Source organism: Haemaphysalis longicornis, unplaced genomic scaffold (genome assembly GCF_048455015.1).
Source record: "Haemaphysalis longicornis isolate Haplotype H1 unplaced genomic scaffold, Haemaphysalis longicornis Haplotype H1 scaffold_4, whole genome shotgun sequence".
NCBI lineage: Eukaryota > Metazoa > Arthropoda > Arachnida > Ixodida > Ixodidae > Haemaphysalis > Haemaphysalis longicornis.
Genome location: NW_027526361.1, coordinates 166,558,655 through 166,580,982, shown reverse-complemented (window position 1 = coordinate 166,580,982; position 22,328 = coordinate 166,558,655). Strand labels below are relative to the sequence as shown.

At 47.8% G+C, this 22,328-nt stretch overlaps 1 protein-coding gene across 2 annotated transcripts in view; it reads left to right on the top strand.

Annotated features, from left to right (window-relative positions):
- Nucleotides 1-19,721, top strand: part of LOC144179495 (anionic trypsin-2-like) — a 122,530-nt gene extending 102,809 nt beyond the window's left edge. For both annotated transcript variants that reach the window (XM_077707870.1, XM_077707869.1), the window contains 2 exons: nucleotides 961-1,106; nucleotides 19,542-19,721. In XM_077707870.1, the coding sequence (XP_077563996.1) occupies nucleotides 961-1,106; nucleotides 19,542-19,706 (311 nt within the window). In that variant the 3' untranslated portion in view covers nucleotides 19,707-19,721. The remainder of the gene's footprint in view (nucleotides 1-960; nucleotides 1,107-19,541) is intronic.
- The last annotated feature ends 2,607 nt before the right edge of the window (nucleotides 19,722-22,328 follow it).

Below are 22,328 nucleotides of genomic sequence, written 5' to 3'. Positions count from 1 at the left end.
TCCGGTTCTTCACTTTGTATCACAAACATCGATGTTGTCGCGCAGCCGCTAAACACTGCAGCCGCGCGCACTGAACACGGTGAAGGGGCTTTAAAGCCTCTTCACTGCCTGATATCGATGGCATGTGCGGAGGAGCGCGATGGATGTAAACCGAAATTCGGGATTGGTTTTCTCTACAAGAAATGCGACTCAGTGAGATGAGTTGATATTGCGCCTAAAATTTCAACTTTGATTATTCATCAGCAGGTAAATATTTTTCTAGTGTACGTTTTTATGCGGGCACAGGGTGCTGTTATACGGGCTCTGGGAAGCATCGTTGTCACGGGAATTAATAGGCCCCAATATTGCAATTCCGCTGCATCTCCTTTTAGTAGTTCCCGTGTTAAACCCACAATTTAAATAATTGATGAATCGATATATTTTTTTCACTCCTGCGGCCTCAAGCTCAATAATTATTCGTGAAATTCCAGCGCGTCTGCATAGCAGTTCATTCTGAATAGAAAGTTTGGCGTTTGCGTTTACAAAAAGCGCACAGAAAATATTTTGCCCAGCCTAAACATTTATGAGGACTTGCTAGAACTTCTAATTTTTGGTGACGTAATGTACCGCACGCCTTGCTCCAGGAAGTTTTCCCAACTAAGTTTTTTTGTGTGTGCTGGATATAGCACCGTGATATTTTTTTTCTGGAGAGGCCCGTAAGCTCGATGTAGTCCTTTTTATTTTACATTCGAGCTCTTGTGAAAAAATGCCACACATACCCGAGGAATCATGCTGTGCTGAATTTTTCGTCGTCCGTTTGGTACAATATGCTAAAAATATGACGCCGTTTGAAAACTTTTATAATTGCCACCTAGGGCGACCCCACATCAGGGTTACATTTGAAACAGCCAATCTGTGTACACCGGTAAAGTCCACGAGAGGGGCAGCCCATGTGGTGCATTATATGGCGTCTGCTTTCAGAGGGCCGCCACTCGGACGTCTTGATGGAGGTGATGCTGCCCGTGTGGCCGCACGAAAAGTGCGCGAAGGCCTACCGAAGTTACAACAAGATCACCCGCGACATGTTCTGCGCTGGCTACGAGGAGGGAAAGAAGTCTTCCTGCAGTGTAAGCGGACTCAATGAATTTCACGCTGAACACAGGGCCGAAGCACCACTTCCAGCGCCATGAACAAGAACAAAAACCAGGGAAATTAAAATCTTTTAAATCGACCCAATGTTAGTACCCCTAGAGATGAAGACCATCATTGAACTACCATTCTGGGTTTTCTTAGCGTATACAATGCGTTTTTTTTTTTCGACGAGGTTACAAACAGCATTGTAGGATCTTTTGGGTATTGCTGGAAATATGCGGTTCTAAAAATCGTCATGTTAGGCCTGTCTTCTAACCAAGCTGACCTTTGGACAGAATAAGAATAGACATGCTTAATTAGTGGGGAATTTTTATAACTAGATTTTCAGCAGGCTTGCGTACCTCAAGTGCAACGTCTCCACAGCACGCGCAGCGCAGCTTGCAGGTACATGTCGCATCGATGCGCCCGAAACGCTGACAGCGGGTGCAGTGTGTCCGTTTTTCCGCATAGTAGTATACACTTCGTATCGAGTGTTGCCGAGATGGCGGAGTAACGTCTCATGTCAATAGCAAATACTGTCCGTACTACATCCGACATTCCCCAACGCCGCACTAATCACACTGGTGTTCGTGGCCGCAGGTTGTCATTTTTTATTTTATTTATTTATTCAGAGTGTAAGCCTATTCAAACGCTCATACAGGAGAGGCACAGCGCACAAAATACGACACTTTAATACATCTCTACAAAGGTGTTTAGCATACAAGGGCTAATAAAGGCGATGTTCGACTTGTGGGCTAACATACGGGATAGCAGAGGACCCCGGCTAGCTTCGCTAGAGAAAGTGCTACGCGCCGTGCACTAGCCCTGCAGAATCAGAAGACTCACGCACGGGTTCGGGTACTCACATGCGGTACACAGGCTCCGGCAATCCAAAGTGAGGCTTTATTCCCTGGCAGATACAGGGCATATACCAGACAACACGACTATCGCTTGCGGGGAGACAGTGGCGGCTGTCGCTCGCTCAAGCCGCGGGACTCGGACCTCGATATCCGTCATCACGGACGCGGGACTAGGGGAGGCATCCGTGTGACCGATCAGGGCAGGATCTCTCAGCAGAGTCCCCGCGGAACGCTCTCGCGGGCTGCTCGTCGGCTCGGGTGGAGGAGAGGAGGTCTCCACCGGCGATCGGGAAGAGGGCGGCGAGGGAGAAGGCGACGAACCGGTCCTGCCTCCCCCTCGCCCTCCGCACACGTTCGCGGCGAGCCGGTTCGGCGAGGGGTCATGAAGAGGACACGACTTACGTGACGCACCGGCTACCCAAAATGGCGGCTACCAGCTCGCCCAAAACGTGTGCGGACGAGGCATAGGGACACTAGGATCCCCACAGACTTTAGCAACAAACATATCCACACAACGCGCTCTAACAACCGCACTAGGTAATTCGTTCCACGTTTCTATGGTTAGCGAGAAATAGGAAAATTTGAAAGTGTTACTACGAGGAACAAAATTTCGGATATTACAGCTATGGCTCGTTATACGTGAATGATAAAAAGGAGGCCGGAAATACGTATCGTTGTCTCTGTTTAGGGCGCCGTGATAAAGAAGATAAGGGAACTTTACGGATGACACGTGTCTGCGGCATTTTAATGTTGGTAGGCTAGGTTGGATACGGAGTGTGGTTATGCTATCGTGCCGTGAGTATTTCGAGTAAATGAAGCGGAGGGCCATATTTTGTGTGTTCTAACTTATCAATGAGGTATGCCTGGTGACCTGGTGAGGGTTCCATACTATGCTCGCGTATTCAAGAATGGGACCTACTAGCGTAAAATACTCTGCAAGTTTTGCTTTAGGGGACGCCATTGTTAGTTTTCGTCGCACAAATGCTAGTTTTCATAATGCCTTAGCGCATATATTGTTTATATGTACATTCCACTTTAAATTGTTGGTAATTGTTACGCCTAGGTATTTCACACTGTCCGTCTGAGTTATAACATGACCTGCTAGATAGTAATCAAAGCATAGGGGCTGATTCGTCTGATTTATAGTGATACTTTTTGTTTTGGTTGCGCTAATTTGCATCCCTACTTTATCGCACCAGGCAGCAATGTTAGCTAGGGATGTGTTTAGTTTCGTTTGATCATCAACGGTCCGCACAGACGTATAGATTATGCAGTCGCCTTCGAATAACCGTAGTGTTACACCCGGTTCAATGCAAGTATTTATTTATTTATTTATTTATTTATTTATTTATTTATTTATTAGTAATGCCCTCAGGGGCAATGGCATTATACAGGGGAGTGGTTACATTCATAATATAAAGAAAGAAAGCAGCGAGAAAAATAATATCAAACAAACATTTTACACAAAATTAGGCAAAGCAACAATAAAAGAAACGCAGCAAGCAAGCATAACTGCACACAACAAAGCCTCAAAAACACAATGTCGACTATGGCATTTTTGCAAAGTCTCACTTTGGATTGCCGGAGCCTGTGTACCGCATGTGAGTACCCGAACCCGTGCTTGAGTCTTCTGATTCTGCAGGGCTAGTGCACGGCGCGTAGCACTTTCTCTAGCGAAGCTAGCTGGGGTCCTCTGCTATCCCGTATGGTAGCCCAGAATGGTTGCTGTAGGAGAGGGAAGGCGATTCCATTCTAATGACGTACGGAGAATAAACGACTGAGAAAAAGCGTTCGTTCGGCTTGATGCTATGCCGACTTTGTGAGCATGATCAAGGCGAGAAGAAACGTACAATGGAGGCAAAATGAGTTCTTCATGCAGATGTTGGTGATAAAATATTTTGTGGAACAACGAGAGTCGGGAAATTTTACGTCGAACTGCTAGGGATTGAAGTTTAAGGGCAGATTTTATTGTTGTTATGCTGCCGGTTCAGTTACAGTTAGGCAGGATGAAACGTGCATAATTATTTTGCACCATTTCCAGTGAGTTTATGAGATTGTTAAAAGAAGGATCCCAAATAGAAGAGGCGTATTCTAATTTAGACCGAATAAGCGTTTTGTACAATCGCAGTTTAAGGGAAGATTGTGCCTTTGCAAAATTACGCCTGAGGTAACCCAGAATACGATTTGCATTGTTAATATGTTCAATGTGAACATTCTAGGTGAGGTTGCTTGTGATATTTATAAGATATTTATAAGAAGAAACAGAGTCTAGTGCGATGCTATCAAGGTAGTGAGCAGGTAATGTGTTATTATTTGTAGATACACGCATAAATTTACACTTGCTAACATTAAATTCCATGCGCAACTTTAAAGGGGCACTGACACAAAAATTGTGCATCTTGTTTTTTTTTTTTTGCGATAAGTAGCTAGTGACCTACTTATAACCTGTAGAAACCTCATTTGCTTCAGCGTGCGACGGTTGTTTAATTAGAGGCATTTTCAATGAGGCCAGTCGCAGTTTCGGTTTCAGCGAGTGCCGCGAAACGATGTATTTTGTGGATTTTGCGTGAACAAAGCTGACCACGTGACCGTCGGAGGGATATCACAGAGCAGAGCCACCGTAGCACTGTCGAATCCGCATCGACGGCAGTTTCTGCGAATGCCCCCACGTACTGATCTCGTGAGGCGCTTAATTGAAAAGCGACCGTGGATGTGACGCAGGCGCTGCGAGTGCAAATGCTACCGCGGCTAAAGAACGACGCGCGACGCTCGAGACGGTGGGTGGCAAGACGCGCGCTGGGAGCAGCCGGCCGGTCTGCCTACAGGTCCGCCTACAGATGTGTTCGGCTTAGCACTGCGGCGGATATTCGATTGCCGCTCTCGTAAGCGGTGCAGATGACAATTTTTAATGCAACCCGCCATCGCATCATTAACTCCTTTCTCATGTAAGCCACCATGGTCGGGACTTGGGGACAATTTCGTGCAGCGGTAACAAGCTATACTCGAGCTACCTCCGCCGGCCTGGGCCACTTCGCGGGTGGCCGCCGCCTGCACAGCGACCGTGCGACTTGCTCAGTGGGCTTTTCGTGTCTCTGGCGCGTTTTCGCATCCAATGTAAATAAAGAGTAATAGAAACAGAGTGCCTGGAATCGCTGTAGAACTTTGGTCGCGGCCAGCTGCGCGATGAGCCGACGAAATCACGGCGCCTCCGCCGCCAACGATCGGGTCGTTCGTTCTCGAGAGCAGAAGCTCCGCCCTCCGGCCCTCCGATTGGAGCGGCGAGCCGGGCGAGCCGGCGAAAAACGCCGGCAGTGCGGAAGCGGCAAACACAAACTCGTGACGTGTTTGGACGTTGTTTATTTACACAATATCCTCGGGATGTCGATTGCGCGTGGTCCTCTGCTGGCTGCTCGGTTGCGTTTTGCACTTTAAAATTGATTTTAAATATGTTCTAGGCTGTATTCGCCGCTGATATTTTGCAGATGATGTATATGTGTTCCCACCAATCTATCTCCGAAGTTATCTCGCCTTCAAAATTTTGTGTCAGTGCCCCTTTAAGCACCAAGCCGATAAAAATTTAGGTCAGTTTGAAGGGTGGTAAGGTCATCGTCACAGATTATTTTTCAAAACACCACGCAATCGTCAGCAAATAAATTCATGTTAGGTGAGACGCACGGCGTTAAATCGTTAATATATAATAGGAAAAGCAAAGGGCCGAGAACACAACCTTGTGGCACACCGGATTTAACGAAGGTATTATTGAATTCTGGTTGTTAATCGAAACAAACTGCGAGCGAGTAGTTAGAAAAATCTCAAGCCATGCAATAAGCTTCGGTTCAGTGTTAAGCTGACGTAGTTTGTGTAGTACTAGTTTATGGCCCACCTTGTCAAATGCTTTCGAGAAGTCAAGATATATGCAATCAGTAGATGATGGTCGATCAAGTATGGCATGACGCTTATGTGTGAAATATCCCAACTGTGTTTCACATGAGTAACGTTTGCGAAAACCATGCTGTGACCGCGTAAAAAATGAATTTGATTCTAAGAAATTAACAAGGTGTGAAAAAAGAACATGTTCTAGTAATTCACAAGGGATGCTAGTAAGTGAAATGGGTCTGTAGTTAAGCGGTGAGTTTTTGTTTCCTGATTTATGAAGCGGAATCATCTTCCCCGCCGTCCAGTCGGCAGGCAAACAACCGTCGTCAAGTGATTGCTGAAAAATCTTTGTTAAATTGATGGGTGAATATACACAAGTGCTATGCAAGAATTTACGGCTGATGTCGTCACAACCAGGAGCGGAAGAAACTTTGAGTGCTTTAATTACTTTAGCAACTCCACTCGGTTCAATAAGTCTTGAAAACATATCAATGTAGTTAAATGTTTCGAGAGGTGGCAAGCAAACGTTTTCGGAAAAAGAGAAATTACACACAAAGGTTTCATTAAAAGTGTTAGCACACTCCTCCGGAGGAACTGCAGCACCATCGGTGTCGGTTAGATGAACAATATTGTTATCACGAGGATTGATGGTGCGGCAAAACTTTTTTGTGTTAGTACTAGCATAGTGGATAATATGGTACGAAAAAAGTTCTCTTTCGCTGATCTTAGTGCCGCAACATAGTTCTCATTGGCCAGTTTGCAAGCCGCCCAACGCGCATCATTCTTAGATGGTTTTGGTGATCGGTACAGGCGGTTTTTTCCCGTTAGACAAGCGTTTAAGGTTGCTTGTATACTGTGACGTGGCAACGAAGGGGAAGTGTTTAGAGATTGCAGGTACAAAAATAGACGGGATAGTAACGACAGACAAGGCAGCCGCGATGTCCCAGGTACTGCACGCACATCGACACCAGCGAGCGTCTTCTTCTTCCCCAGCCTATGGGTTCACTTATCCCAGAGGGTGCATTCCCGCAGAGCGGGGATTGGCCACTGGTTCTGTTTATGGTAAGGAGCCAAAAGACCGAGCCCGTGACATGACCCCCGGCGGTGGGAGCAACGTCCTGGTGCTGAAGACGGTAGAAGTTGAGGGCTGAACTTAATCACGGACGAAGTACGGCTTCAGGCGGGACACATGCACAATTTGAGACGCTGGTTGCACAGTTGACGGCGGGGGCGTGGCTGGAATAATTTCGTACGTCACAGGAGTAACCACGCGAATGATGCGGTAGGGGCCTGTGAAGCGGGACAGCAGTTTTTCACATAGCCCAACATGGCGTGAAGGCGTCCAAAGGAGGACCAGGGAGCCAGGTTGGAAGCACACGTCACGGCGCGTCTCGTCGTAGCGGCGCTTCTGACTTGCCTGTGACTCCGTAATCTTGGCGCGGGCGATCTGGCGGGCCACATCAGCCTGGGCAATGAGATCGCGTGCATACTCAGTTCGTAGCGTGGTCGAGTCAGGCAACATGGTGTCCAATGGCAGGGCAGGGTCACGACCGAAAAGGAGGAAGAAAGGAGAGAAGCCGGCAGTGTCGAGGCGCGACGAATTGTAGGCGAAAGTAACGTAAGGGAAAGGAACGTCCCAGTCACGGTGGTCGGTGGATACGTACATAGCGAGCATATCCATGAGCGTCTTGTTAAATCGTTCAGCGAGCCCATTGGTCTGCGGATGATCGGCCGTGGTGAGGTCGTGCTTAATGCGGCAGGACCGAAGAAGGTCGTCGACGACCTGAGATAAGAAGCACCGACCACGGTCCGTGATCAGCTGACGAGGAGCACCGTGATGCAGAATGACGGCGTGTAGTAGAAAATCGGCGACGTCCGTGGCACAGCTGGTAGGAAGGGCACGTGTGATGGCGTAATGCGTGGTGTAATCGGTGGCAACGGCGATCCACCTGTTACCAGAGCGGGATAAGGGGAAAGGACCGAGAAGGTCCAATCCAACCCGGAAGACTGGTTCTGAAGTAACATCAATTTGTTGAAGAGTGCCTGCTGGAAGTGACCGGGGCGTCTTGCGGCGTTGGCAAAGGTCACAAGCCGTTACGTACCTTCACACATACCGGTAAAAACCGGGCCAGTAGAAGCGTCGCCGCACACGGTCGTAGGTCCGAGTGACACCAAGATGCCCAGCAGTCGGCCCGTCATGAAGCTAATGGAGTATGTCGAGACGGAGATGCTGACGTACGGCTAGAAGGGAGTCAGGGCCATCCGCCCGGAAGTTGCGGCGAAACAGGACTTCATTACGCAGTGTAAGGCGTGCAGAGATGGGTCGGACGGCTCCGAGCTAAAACGGTCTATAACCTGCCGAAGGGATGGGTCGCGTCGTTGGTGGGCGGCTATGTCGTGCAAGTCGGACAGGGCAAATACGCAGGGGTCAGAGCTCCGCGTTGCTAGACACCGATATCCTTTTAATCTTTTTAATTCGTGTGAAGGACGCCCTCAAGACATTTAGAAAAAATTAAATACGATGCTTGGAAATCCAACGGAGCCCCTAAAAAAACTTATAAAGGACGGTGAGATACTAGAAAAAGAAGCCTTAGCCAATGCTTTCAATAATTTTTTTTCTTTCCGTTCCAACTGTTTCAATGAATACTGAAAGTTTAAGATGCCTAAATTGCTCTATGGACAACACTATTTTGCTTGATCCCGTTGCTGAGAATGAAGTCATCGCTGCGTTTATGTCTCTAAGCAACAGCAATACCTCCAACATGCAAGGTTTCCAGATAAAGCCCTTAAAGTTTGTCATTGATTTGTTCGCGAAATATCTAACGCCTTTTTAACGCATGCATCTCGACTGGAGTTTTTCCACACAAAATGCAGTCCGCTAAAGTTGTAGTACTATTTAAAAATGGCGGTCGCAATAATTTCTCAAACTTCCGGGCCCGCCTATTTCCATTTTGCCTGTTTTTTCTAAAAGTACAAAAAAAAGTTTCTAAAGCGCTTATCACCATGTTCTGATCCCTATAATAACATTTCCCCCGCTCAATACGGTTTAATAAAGAACAAATCAACTGAGTTGGCACTGCTCGATCAAAAAGAGTTTATCCTGGACAATTTTGAAAACAACAATGTCGTTCTAGGTATTTTCCTTGAATTCACAAAAGCATTTGACTACATAAACCACGATATTCTTCTTCATAAGCTACATCGATATGGTTTTCGCGGGAAAGCTCATTCTCTAATATCATCTTATCTATGTCATCAATCGCAGCTCGTTGCAAATGGAGAATACATTTCAACAACTAAACCAGTTAAGTGTGGCGTGCCACAGGGTATCATTTTAGGTCCGTTTCTTTTCATTTTGTACGTCAACGAGATTGTGAACATCGATGAAATCGTTAAATACATAACATACGCCGGTGACACAAGTTTATTTTTTTCCGGTTGCTCAGGTATTGATTTCGCAAATAAGACTCTTGCTTGTATTAGCAGCTGGGCATTCAACAATAATTTACAACTGAATGCTAGCAAAACAAAAGCAGTACTTTTTCATCCACGCTGTAAAATCAACGCAGTTTCACCTATTGTAATCAATCAAACTCCAGTTCTATTTGTTAAATTTTTCAAAACATTAGGTGTATGTTTTGAAGATACTATGTCATGGAATAAACACACTGACTATTTAATCCAGAAATTATCCGAGGCCACTGGCCTTATGCGCCGTTATTGTTGTTCTTTCCCAATCTCAGTTAACTTTCTACTTTACAACTGTATTTTCAGCTCTATGCGGCGTACTTATTTGGAGCGTACAACTCGGGAAAATGTATGAAAAATAACAGTTTTACAAAAACGAGCTATTCGCTTACTCAGAAAGGTTCGTATCTTTTTCCTACACGAGAACTATTTAAAAAGTACAATGTTATTCGCATGGATTCTATTTAGAGTTATAAAATTTACCGATGTTACGAACAAGCAGTAGTAAATAACGGTTCACTAATTAATCTACCTAGTACAGAAAAGCTTTCTCCGATATATTCTACCCTCAATACTGAAACCTGGAAAGTAAAAAAATGCCGAACAAATTCCGGAAAACAAATGTTCCCATACAGATTGCCGTCTTTACCCAAAAATTTTCAAGACATTTCTACCATTCCTTTTAACCATCTACACAGCATCTTTACACTTAACTCATGATGTTGTTATACGAATAAATATCTCCCTCTTTCTCTCTACTGTATTCGTAAGCTTACTATTTTTCAAACCCTGCTCAGTATGTACTTTGAGTACTGTGTATAGTCACTGCATATATTGTATATACGTTGCGTTTTTTGTTTCTGTTGATTTTTGGTAATATTTGCCAATGCCGCTTGCCGCCTGTTTCACCGGGGGGCTGGGGCTAGTCAAGCTGTTTTTACGGCTTTTTTCCCGGCTCCCTTTGCGCGAAAATGTTTTGTTTGTTGTTTTTTCGCGCAACAATAAAATCAAATCAAATCAAATCAAAATATGCAACTTACAAACCCCCTTCAAAAATGAATCTAAAAAAAGAAGAAAGTCCAAAACAGAACGATGGAAATACAACTAAAAATGAGCGAAAATGAGCAAACCGTGAGCTATGCATTTCCACAAGAATGCATAACTTCCGGAAGTAACATATTTATTCGTTAAAATCTAAAGAAATCCCGGAAAAGAACGATGGAAATACAAATACAAAATAGGAGAAGAAGAGAGAGAGAGAGAGAAAAGACCTTTATTCGGCCGAAGTTACAGGCCGAGCATGTCCACCGCCTGGGCGACCAGTCTGCGCTGTTCTTCTTCTCCTTCAGAGCCGAGCCAGTCGGTCCAGGTGGTGATGGAAAGGGATGGAGAGGGATAGGAGTCAGATAGCTGAGCCACCGGGCAGTAGAATAAGCAATGAGGTAGATCAGCGTAGGCAGTGGGGCAGTTAGGACAAGAGGGGTCAGACCTATAGCGATAGAGGAAAAGGCGGGAGGGAGTGATCAGGGCATTCATTTGGATGTGCCGGAGGAGTCGAGCCTTCGCCACGGTGAGTGATGGGTGAGGAGGCGGGTAGAGGCGTTTGTCAAGACGGAGCTGAAGGTAGACCTCTTTGATGGTACGGCGAAGGGAGAGCCTCGCACCGTCCTCCGAGGGCCCGGGCCAGGGGATCAACGGTGCCCGGTGAAGAGTTTCGCGGGCGAGTTGATGCGCCAACTCATTGCCGTCAATCCCGGAATGTCCAGGGACCCAACGGAGGAAAACGATGGATGGCTGTAGAGCGGAGACCGCTCGTTCGACCTCCTGTTGAAGGATAGAAGGTAGGGAGCGATTTTGTATGTGTATAATAGCGGCGTGAGAGTCAGAAAAGACTGTGTATTCGGGGACGGGGGGAAGAGAAGCAAAGGACTGAAGGGCATGGGCAATGGCGAGAACCTCAAGAGACATTGCTTCCGGAGGGTGAAGGTACGGGCCGCTAGTGTGGGTTTCTGCTTCAGCAAGGTGAGGGTGGTACAGAATGTAACCGCACGAGCCTCGAGGCGCCACAAAGGAGGCATCTGTGTGAGCAATTCCCTGGGTCGCGAAAAGAGGAGAATGATGCTGCGCGGCCGCATGACGACGACCTGCATGAAGGACAGGGGACATGTTTGACGGGAGAGGGAGAATACGAAGGTTGGGCGCCGAAATTGCGTCAGGAGGGGTAATGGGGGAGACGGGAATCGGAGATATACCCGCCTGAACCAGTAACCATTGACCTTGACGGGTAAGGGAGAGCCGAGAAATCTGGGAATCTCGATGGAGATTGAGGAGAGAGCGAAGGGAATGAAAGAGGCCCGTGGCAAAAAGCTTATCTGTAGAAGTGTTGATAGGGAGGTTCAGTGCTGCTTTGTAGAGTCCCACCAAGGCGGTCTCAAGGGTATTGAGTTGAGTGTTGGTGAAGGAGATGTAAGGGATAAAGTATAAGAACTTGTTGAGCGCGAGGGCGTGAGCAACCCTGCAGGCATTAGCTTCGTGAAGACCCGCCCGTCGAGTGACCACACGACGTAGAAGGTGGGTTACCGAGTGGCAGGTCGCGACGGCGCTGTGTAGGGCTTGTATGTTCTTGGCTGCATGCAAAGGAAAACCAAGAACCTTGCATTTGGTGACAACGGGAATGGGAGAACCAGAAATATGGAGAGAGATGAGGGAATTGTGGGCACGCTGGTAAGAGGAACGGTTGAGAAGGAGAAGCTCGGACTTTTCTGGAGCAGGGGAAAGACCAACAGCGGTGAGAAAAGAGTCGATGAGATCCAAGCCACGTTGTAGGGTGCTCTGCACATGGCCCGGAGAGCCAGATGAACACCAAAGGGTGATGTCGTCGGCGTAAAAAATGTGATGAAGATCAGGGATTTCAGATAGTTGTGAAGCCAGAGGAGTCATAGCAATATTGAAAAGGGTGGGGGAAAGAACAGCACCCTGAGGAGTGCCTCGAGTAATGTGGTGGGGGTCGGACAGATGAGAGTCGACTTGAAAGCGAGCCACCCGGTGAGAGAGGAAGGAGCGGAGATAGGAGTACATGCGGGAGCCGCAGGACATTGCGGCAAGCTGTGCCAGGATATGGTCATGGCACACACCGTCAAAAGCTTTACGGACATCGACGGTCACCAGAGCGTGGATTTGGGTGAGGGTGGAAGAGAGAAAGGTGTGCTGCAGAAGCAAAAACATATCCTGAGCACCGACACGGCGACGGAATCCGATGAGAGTATGAGGGAAGAAGTCCCTCTTTTCGAGAAATTCAGAGAGGCGAGTCAGAGCCATACGCTCAAGGGTCTTACCAACGCATGACGTTAAGGATATAGGCCGAAGGTTAGCGATTGAAGGAGGTTTTCCAGGTTTGGGAATCATGGTAATAAGGGAAGACGTCCAGGAGCTAGGTAGGCTGCCACTGTCCCAAGCTTGATTAAAAATCTGGAGGAGGAACTCTTTCGCATTGTCGGGGAGGTTGCGGAGAGCCGTGTATGTGATGACGTCTTCTCCAGGAGCAGAACGCTTAGCATTTCCAACCAGGGCCGCCTCGAGCTCCCGCAGAGTGAAAGGGCGGTCCAGATCAGAATTAGGTTCACCTGAGTAGTCCATATAGCTAGGAGTAAGAGGGGGCGGGAGATAAAGAGAGGCTAGTTGGTTGAAGAGATCGGAGGCTGTTCCTTGAGCAAGAGCTTTAGCTAAGAAGAGAAAATCAAATGACGTCCTGCATATCCAAAAACATGTATAAGTGGCAGATGTAACACATTTAATCGGGATACTCATTGGTTTAACAGAATTTTGAAAAACCAAAAAATTAAAGTAGGAAACCTAAAATTTGCTGGAAAATGATGAGATGAAATCCGTAATAATCATCTCATACATGTCCTCCAAGAACCGATGACTCAACCAAAAAATCGCTGAAAAGAACGTTGGAAATACAATAATACAAGGTGCGGAAACGTACCAACCGTCACTACTAGGCCTTCTATCGTGGAAAAAACATCAATGGTTAAGTAATTCCCTAATTGCTATAATAGTACAAATTTACTTTCTTTGGCGAAAAGAAGCAAACGAAAACTTAAAAGCAGTAAAATAGCCGAACGCCTTTGGATACTTACAGACTAATTGGCTGTAAAGAACTGACAATCCAGACAAGCAGTACAAAAATGTTACGCCTTACTAGACAATTATTTGAATTGAGTGAGTGAAAAACTTTATTAGACGAGAGGCCATGGGGCCCTGGGGGGGGTAAGGATGAGGGGAAAAGGGGAAGGTAACAACTCTCACAATGAACACAGTTGCAGTCTTGGCGTCCTAATCACAAAATGAACACATAAAAGTCAGTCAGTGGCACTAAAATGCACAGCTCACACTTAAATGTACAGTTCACACTGTAGACAACGCGGTTCACACTGAAAACAGTGCACGCTGCAGTCAGTTCACATTGTAGGTAGAACGGGGAAGTCTACCAGGCCGTCACACTAATTTGTAGAGTCCGTTTTCAAGGGCGTACTCGGTGATTGCTTCTAGTGTGGTGGGATCGTCGCGGACCCGACTAACATGTTCCTGTTCAGTCACAGGGGCGGGACCTAGAGTTAAAAGCTGGTGGCGATTACGGTCGAATGATGGACAAAGCCAAATTAAGTGATAAAGATTTGGTGTGCCTTCACGACTACAGTGGGGGCATCGGCAAAATTCGGATCCTGCTGGAGCTGTCCATTTATAAATAATGTGGGGGGTGTACGCTGCATTGGCATACACTTTATTGGCGAATACTTCCCCGGGACGCGAGAAGCGCTTGAGAGGGGCAAGGATGCCAACAGGAGTTCCTGCCTGTAAGCGCTTGCAGCTTTCCTTTTTGAGGTTATTTGAATTTCTGCAGATTATTTTTCGTCTGCAGATTATATTTCGTATTTGTATTTCTATGCTCCAGTGATAATATAAATTACTCCCGGTCCCAAAATTGCAAGAAATCTCTAATTTAGTTACCCCTGAGCTCCGATTTCCAAAGCTGACAACCGACTGCCGTTAATACGAAGTCCATGGGGACCGCAAAATACCTCGAATTAACCGCATTTCCAATTAAGCAAAAAGCACAAGAACAGCATTGCCGGCGCCACGTTGTCTTTTTAATTTCGTTGAGAATATCGACTTTTTTCGCCAAGTACGACACACGTTGCCATGACAGTTGAGTCTCATCGCTAAAATCGAAGCCTAAAGCTTCAACCACACAAACTTGTCACACGGCGCTGTGCGCAACAAAGGAGGTTCAGGACCTTGATTTCGTTAGTTTATTCTGTTAGCCCTTAGGCCGTTACAGGGTGGATGGTCGATATAGTACATGGTCCATTGTATAGGTTTAACAATTTTTCATTTTTAATGTATAACTCGCTGAAAACGCGCTACATAAAAACAAATAACACATAGCATACATGCAAACACAGGCGTATATTTGTGCCAAGAATCAAGATGTGGACGATCTCTCGACACAGGATTGTCAAAATAAAACATGCAAAGTTGCACGCTTCGGTGCTATGGCGCGCCGATAACACAGCTCGACACGGCCCTCTCAAACCCACCAACGGAGTTCAGCTGTGTTATCTCCGGTGGTAGTCGATGCTATGTGGAAAGAAAGAGTATTTAAATGTGTCTGTTCTTGCTGTCATAGGCATGATCTGATCGGGACTGCTGTGCCTTACTGGGCATGAGGATCATTTTTGGATGTAACCTGCAGTTTCAATATTTAAGGACTTCGCCTACAACAGGTGGAGGAATTTTAGTTTGGCAATCGCTCGCCTTTCGAAGAGCGTCGGTAAGTTCAGATAAGTTAGCATGGCCGTGACAGAATCGGTCCGCCTGTATTTCGGAAGAATAAACCGCGCGGCTCTCCTCTGGGTGCTATTCCAGAAGGCCCGAGTTTGAGCGAAACTCGGGCAAAGCGGAGCTGTCGTGTTAATAAGCTTATGATAATATTTCGGAGCAGGGTTAAAACGCATTAAAAATGCGATTCATGCTATTTGCTGATTATTGAGGTGACGTAATCGGTCCAGGGCAGCGCCCACCGAGGATGCGCCACTAAGACATGGCGCATCTTTCAGTGCTTTCTCTCGCTCCACTGCTGCACTGGTGGCTACTGGGACTACGCAAATCCAATTACTTCATTTTATTGTACTTTTACTTTATTAATCTGTATTTCACTGCAAAGTTCATTTTATTTTTTATTTCATGCGTTCATATGAGCTTTTTGTTTGGAATTTTTCGTCCTAAAAAGTTGTTTCTGCCGTTGGTGGCACACAGTGCAATCACGTGACTATGGCCGACTGGCAAAAAAAGAAAACGGGTGATTGAAGCGCGCCACATTCAAAACAGTTGCTGTTCGTATTGCTTTATCGAAACCCTCCGATTTTCGACACAAAATTTCCTCGGCACGGTCCAGTATGCTTATGTGCTTTTAAGGCGAAACTCGGGTGAGACGTATTTTCAACTTCTTTTTTAATTTATTGTACTTGCGCCTTTTTCCTCGCTTTCGTTTCTTTTTTTTTTTCTTTTGGCACGGAATACTTTAAATGGCTTTTTTTCTGCTGTTGCATGTTTGCGCCAGTTTCTTCTCTTTCATTTGTTCGTCTTAGTGTGCAAGCAGACTGGAACACGCCACAGCCTCCCTAGAATCGGGGTTCTACGAGGGTGGTGTGCACCTGTCCTACTCCCTTGACATCACGTTCAGGCTTCATGCTACACGCACTATCCTACAAGTGTTACTGTTCGAATCCACAGTGTTACGAATTTTGCGAACCGGGCCCGTTAGTTCCTCGAAGGTCCAAATTCCGGGCTCATCCCCCAAGCGGCCATGTGTTACGAAGGAAGGAATAGCAACAAGGAAGACGACGTTTCGGGTTTGTTTGCTTTATTTCATTTTCCTCTTCACCGATCTGGTTCGAAGAAGCTCTCCACAGTCGTTTTTTTTTTTCGTAGAGTTCAATCCCCGCACGACCCTCTCTTCCTTCGCGCTCTTCCTACTCCCGTTTACCCTCCCTCTGGCGTCACGCGGTTGTTTCAATTCTTAGCTCTTCCCTTTACTCGCTTTCCATGCTCTGCTTCCTACCAAACGACGGTGACGCTGAACAAAACCCGTTGAAAGTTTGTTAAGATCGCCTCTCACCATAGGTACGCGCCTTTGATTGTATTGTAGAGAGGATAATGAAAAGATGCAACAGGCCATCAAGCTATCGGGGTATTCGCCGTACCAGCATCGACCATGTGGAAGAGGAAGGCAGGATTATGTCCAATCCCGACACTGGGATATGCGCCAAAGACGTGCGAGGGGAAGAAGATGAACCCCGTAAGGTGCATGCGCGAGAAACGAGCCGGGTTATCTCAACGATCGGACTTGCGTTCCTATCGGCTTCACCCCTGCGAATACACCACGTCAACCGACTATCGGTGCGTCGACTATCTCCTTGACAGCATATGTAATACGTATAAGCTATCCTGTCAGTAACGTTTTCACAAGAAATGCGCGCTACGCAACCCCGCGAGGTAGACTGTCCGCCGCGCTGATGATAAACAAAACGCATGGTCATGGAACGCTTCGTTAAAAAAATTCCCCCGCATTTCCCCGAAGGGGAGTATGAGGAAGTGCGAAGTACGGGGTGATGCTATGAGGGGGAGTTTGTTGAAGTTTGGTGGCATTTTGCCCGTTAGTTACATTAACACCCCCTCGTGATCACGTTCGGCTTAACACGCCTCGTTTGTCCCTCTGCGGAAATCTTGGTGAATTAACGTGTATGTTCGAGAGGAGGAGCGCACCGCACCGCAGCGCACCGCAGCTGCGAAGCGCCGACCGGAGTGAAGGGAGAGGAGGCGCAGTCACGTGAGAGAATGCAGAATTAGCGGGTTTGTAGTATCACGTGTACACCACGCAGTTATCAAGCCGCTATAACGCCGCTGAGTCGCCAACGCACGCCGCTGATGACGTAGTTTGAATGCGTTAAAGATATAAGGCGCGTTACTAACTCTGATATCAACGTCGCGTCCGTGGCTTAGTCGGTAGAGCGTCGCGCTGCGGCCGCAAAGTCCGCAGATCGAAACCTGGCGCCGGATGCTGTTTTTTTTTATATAGTGTAGTGGCCTGGCTGGCGCGCCGAGAGAGGGTGTTGCGAGCTGGAGAGTAGTAAAGGGGCTTTAGGAGAGTAGGCGAGGGGGGAGAGGAGGCGCTATGCGAGCGCGACGATTCAGGCTCGCTTAAGAAGTGCATTCGCACTTATTCCTGGCCAATATCCCACGTGGGTATGTGCCATGTCAGCGGCCAGGCAGCGCGCGCCCATCTCCCCCCGTTGCTAAGGAAGACGAAAAGCGCGCGCACCCGCAGCTGTTGCTATGCGGACGGCGGAAGGTTCGGGGTCGCTTATAAAGTGCATTCGCACTTAAAACTGCCTTGCGAACAGACGATAACTGAAGCGCACGCTCCAACTGCAGACAGATAGACGTGCGGTAGGAACCTGTGGAAGCTACGTCCGCCAAACCACCTAAAAGAAAGGCGAGGTCTGCAAAACACGTCTCCACTGATTATATTGCGCGCACACCCGCTGACAGTCGATGGTGCGGTCGCCACCAAGGCTTCTGTAAAAGCTGCCCGCCGCGTAAAACCTCAGCGCGAACTACACTTGCTCCTCGACGGTCATGGAGCTGAACCCGCCTCTTAGTAATCGCAAACGGGGGTCTGTCGCCGAACGACTGCACAACCAAAGCAAAGCACTTTTAGAGAAAAAGAAGCGGGCTCGAAATTCCTATTTCGTCTAAGAGACCTGTCGGGCAGAAATATGCCTGCTACGGAGACCATAAATATAAACCGCACCGCAGCAGCGGCCACCACGGGCGTCCCGAGTTCAACTCGGCCGTGCAAAACCATGCCCGAGTTTCCTCCGAGTTCTAATGTCAGTCAAACACATCCAGCTCCTTCGGGGGCGCGGCGTAACAACCGAAGCCACATCCACCCATGGCGCCCACTTTGTGTGGGCGTAGCGTCGTAGCCACGAAGTCGTCATTTGATGCCCGGTAGCAGTGACAAGACCTTAGCACAAAACAAAAACGAAGCCCCCAGGCCACCGTCAGCCAACGGTGCCACAGTCGCGGGGGTGTACGGTCCAAACTGGAGTTCACTATTGTACAAGCCGACAGGAGAGGCAAAAACGACACGATTTTCCCATGGGAGCCTTCTTCATACACCGCTAAAACATAGACGATGACTAATGACACAACTTCAACGTCTAAAACGCACTCGTCAATTCTCAAACACGCTCTTCAATTGACACGGGACGATTTCCGATAAGCTCCCGCCATGCACACTCAAGCAAGCCGTAAACAAAAGCCATATTTGATGGTCGGGAGCAAGGCGCGTTCCATTCGCTACAGTGGACGCGTTTGATTACTTCGTTTGCGCTTGCTCGGAGCTGCACTTGGACTGCCCTCAGGCCACGCTGCAAACATAATTCAGTGGAAGAACAGAACACCGATAAAAACGGACCGCCCCTTACCGGGCGTGGCGCCACCTACAGCCACGCGGGGGATTTCAAAGTAGCAGTGGGGTTATACTGAACTAGTGGGGTTATCTGGCTTCTGCTCGGGAATTAGTATTGCAGAGCGATTTCAGAGGGTGCTGCATGCGGGAGATAGCTCCATAATTTATCAACGTGGAATACACCGCGCGGAATATGCCAGGCGTGCTGCGCGCGATTCCGGTGGTTTTGCTCAAGGTGTATCGAATGCTTCACTATCACTACTTTCATAATCCAAGCAGCTGGAAACTCTGGAGTAGGCGAAACTCGGGCCTTCTGGAATAGCGCCCCTGGATTCTTTCACGAGAGGGGTGCGTACGAAGGTGCGAGTTTCAACTGGCCTGCCGTTTTATTAACAGTGCGCTGCCTTAGTTGCGATGGCGCCAATGTCAGTACAGAACACGGCGCTGTTTTTCAGCCTGACATATTTGAATTTTATCGAGAAATGACGGTTAACTTGATGCTTTTTATTCCAAATGCCTTCCAATTAGGCGACATAATGGGTTTTCGGTTTGAATTATAGAGCAATTTCTCTCTTCGACTGCATGTAAAATTGCAAGAATGTTCCAATTAAGCGACTTCGAATTATCCAGAGTCGACTGTGGTGTGGAAGAGCTACGTATTTATACTTCTGCCTTTTATCCTACAGGGAGACTCCGGCGGACCCCTACAGTGCACGTTCGACGAGCGGACTTGGTACCTGGTGGGCGTGGTGTCGCATTCGGTCTACTGCGCCCTGCCCAACATGCCCACCGTGTTCACAAGGGTGGCCTCCTTCCGAGACTTCCTCAACCAGCATCTCAATTCGCGCTGAATAAACGCGTGCGTGTCCCCGTGGTCGGTGTCGTCTTTGCGGGAGGCAAGAATAGCAGGACACGTTCGCTCAGTACGGTGACCAGAAAATAGACCTCCTTAGCTGAAGAAATTAACATTACAGACTGTGGTGACGGCTGCGAGGGTGCCGTGGGGCGTACGAAAACAGAGCAGCGACCGCTACGTTGATGAAGCCTAAAGGCAAATTTTATTCAAAACGGCCAGCCTTATAAAGATGGCCATAGCACCCTGGTGACATATTAGCCAGAAATTGTACATACTAGATCTCTTATATCACATAATTCCCAAATATATCAAACTCCCGAACAGACACAGACAACCCCAAAAGCACATCAGAATCAAAGTAACTAACAATCGCGAGAAACGGTCCCAACATACCCACAAGACGAAATACAATGAGCAATTAAATCAAGACGTGGACGGAAGCCTGTCTGGTCATGAAAACATAGCAACAAATATAACCTGACTCCGGCCACGAAAGCTGATAAAAATAAAGGCGTTTCCACTTCCCTACGGGGGCCTTGTTCACACTGAAATGAGGAGAAAGTTATCCGGTGATGTTGGCTTCAAGATGTGACGTGGGCAACGTGCACACATGTGTGGTAAGTTGCCGTCATTGGGATTAAGTGTGTGCTCCATGGTCTGTCTGTATTGTCAGGTATTTAAGATAAAGCCGTGAAGTCCAGTTCTATATTTCCAATATTTTCGCATTGCCCGAGTCTACGTCATGATGAGTTGCTTTTGCGTGTTCGGCCACAGCGCTAGATTATACAATTTTTTACGTCCCGCATGTGCTGCGTTATAAATTGCCTCTCATACGCATTTGCATGACAGGCGATTCTCTGACTTTGCTGAAAATTTCCCCTCTCGCCAACATAGCTTCGATCACAGGCTGCGCGGGAAATGTAGATAACGCCTGGGAATTTTTTCTTCCGGTAGCTCGTTCTACACGTTCTACCTTAATTTTTGTGTTGGCACGTCCGCTTCCTGTGCTACACGCGCCATGTTCTTGCTAAACCCAAGCACATACAATATCGGAGCATGATTCTTGCGACGCATGTCGCTGGACTATGCAGGAAGTTCTAGCTAACGTTCCACAGAGCTTACAAACGAGTCAGTGCAGTCACTTGCAGAGAGGTACCGCTGCACGTGCTGTATGTGAGCACAGATATCGTCCGATTTCTTGCAAACCCTGTTCGTACAAGCGAGGCGACAACAGACCTTTTATGTCAACTTGAAGCCAACATAACCGGATCACCTTCGCCATCCCCCTTTTAGTGCGAAAAAGGCAAGTGTCTTTGTTTTCAAAAACTTTCATGGTCGGAGTCAGTTTTTAATTGTTGAATGACCAATCCTACATACTCGCTCCCTTCACAGAAGAGAACAGCCTCTAAAACACACAGCAAGAGTCACATGAAACTTCCCCGTGAAAACACTCTCGTGACATGATGTACAAAAACAGTCGGTTTTTAGACATTGCGGGACAACATTGTGGGATCTGACTATTGATGCGCCAAGTTCGTCTCAAGTATGACCTCACAAAATATATGCTTGGTTAGCTTAAGCGGCAGGCTTGTTGGGTAAAACAAGACGCAGTAAAACAAGAAAAATACAAGGGACCCCGTACAACATAACACGGAGCGCAGATTTCAGACAGTGGTTGTACAGCAGTTTCCTGCTGTATTGCATGAGAATAAGATGTGCCACGAATCGGGAGCTACAGAAACACGGGATGCACACCAGTCACGCTTGGTACATGAGAAGATGTTTAGACCAGCACCACATAAATACTTCAGGAGAGTGGGATGGTGGTGGTGAAAAACGTTCTTTACTGAGCTCAAGGGGTAGGGAAAGGGGTGTGGTCAGCCTCCTTTGTCCATGAGGCCGCGGGCCTGCGCTGCATCCGTGGCTCGTTGCACCAGCGCGAGTTGACGCTCCGGCGCCGAGCTGGTCAGCGCAGACTCCCACTGCTCAGGGGATGGGGATGGGATGGGGTGAGGGTGGTGGGGACAGGAGTATACTAGGTGGTAAGTTGAGAGTGGGATGTCACTGTGGGCAATTGTAGGGGAACAGAGATGGGGAGATGGGGGACAGGATGGTGTGGTTGTAGTATGTCTCGGTTTGCAGTCGCCGGTAGATATACGCTTGATGGTTGGAAAGAGTGTGATGAGGAGGTGGGTATATCCTTCTTGTGTTTGTGTAATGAGAGAGAATGGAGCTGTATGTGAGGTCGAGTGGGGTCAGTGCCTGTGGGACAGGTGGGGCTTGTCCGGTTCTTCCTGGCCTTGCTGTTGGGAGTGCCCGGTTGAGGAGGTCGCGGGCTACGGCGTGGGCCGCCTCATTCCCTGCAAGGCCGGTGTGGCCTGGTGTCCAGATGATAGAGATGTCGATGTCTTCGGGGAGGTGTTGCAGGATCTGGATGGCTTGAGGGGGTGCGAGGCCGGCTTGGTATAGGCGGCAGGCTTGTTGGGAATCCGATATAATGGTCAAGTAGGGTTTTTGTTGGTGGGTAGTGGTGGCGTGAGCGATGGCTAGCGCTTCGGCCGTTGCTACAGGTAGGTTCCAATAGGAGGCTGCAGTTGCTAATTTACCAGTTGAATCG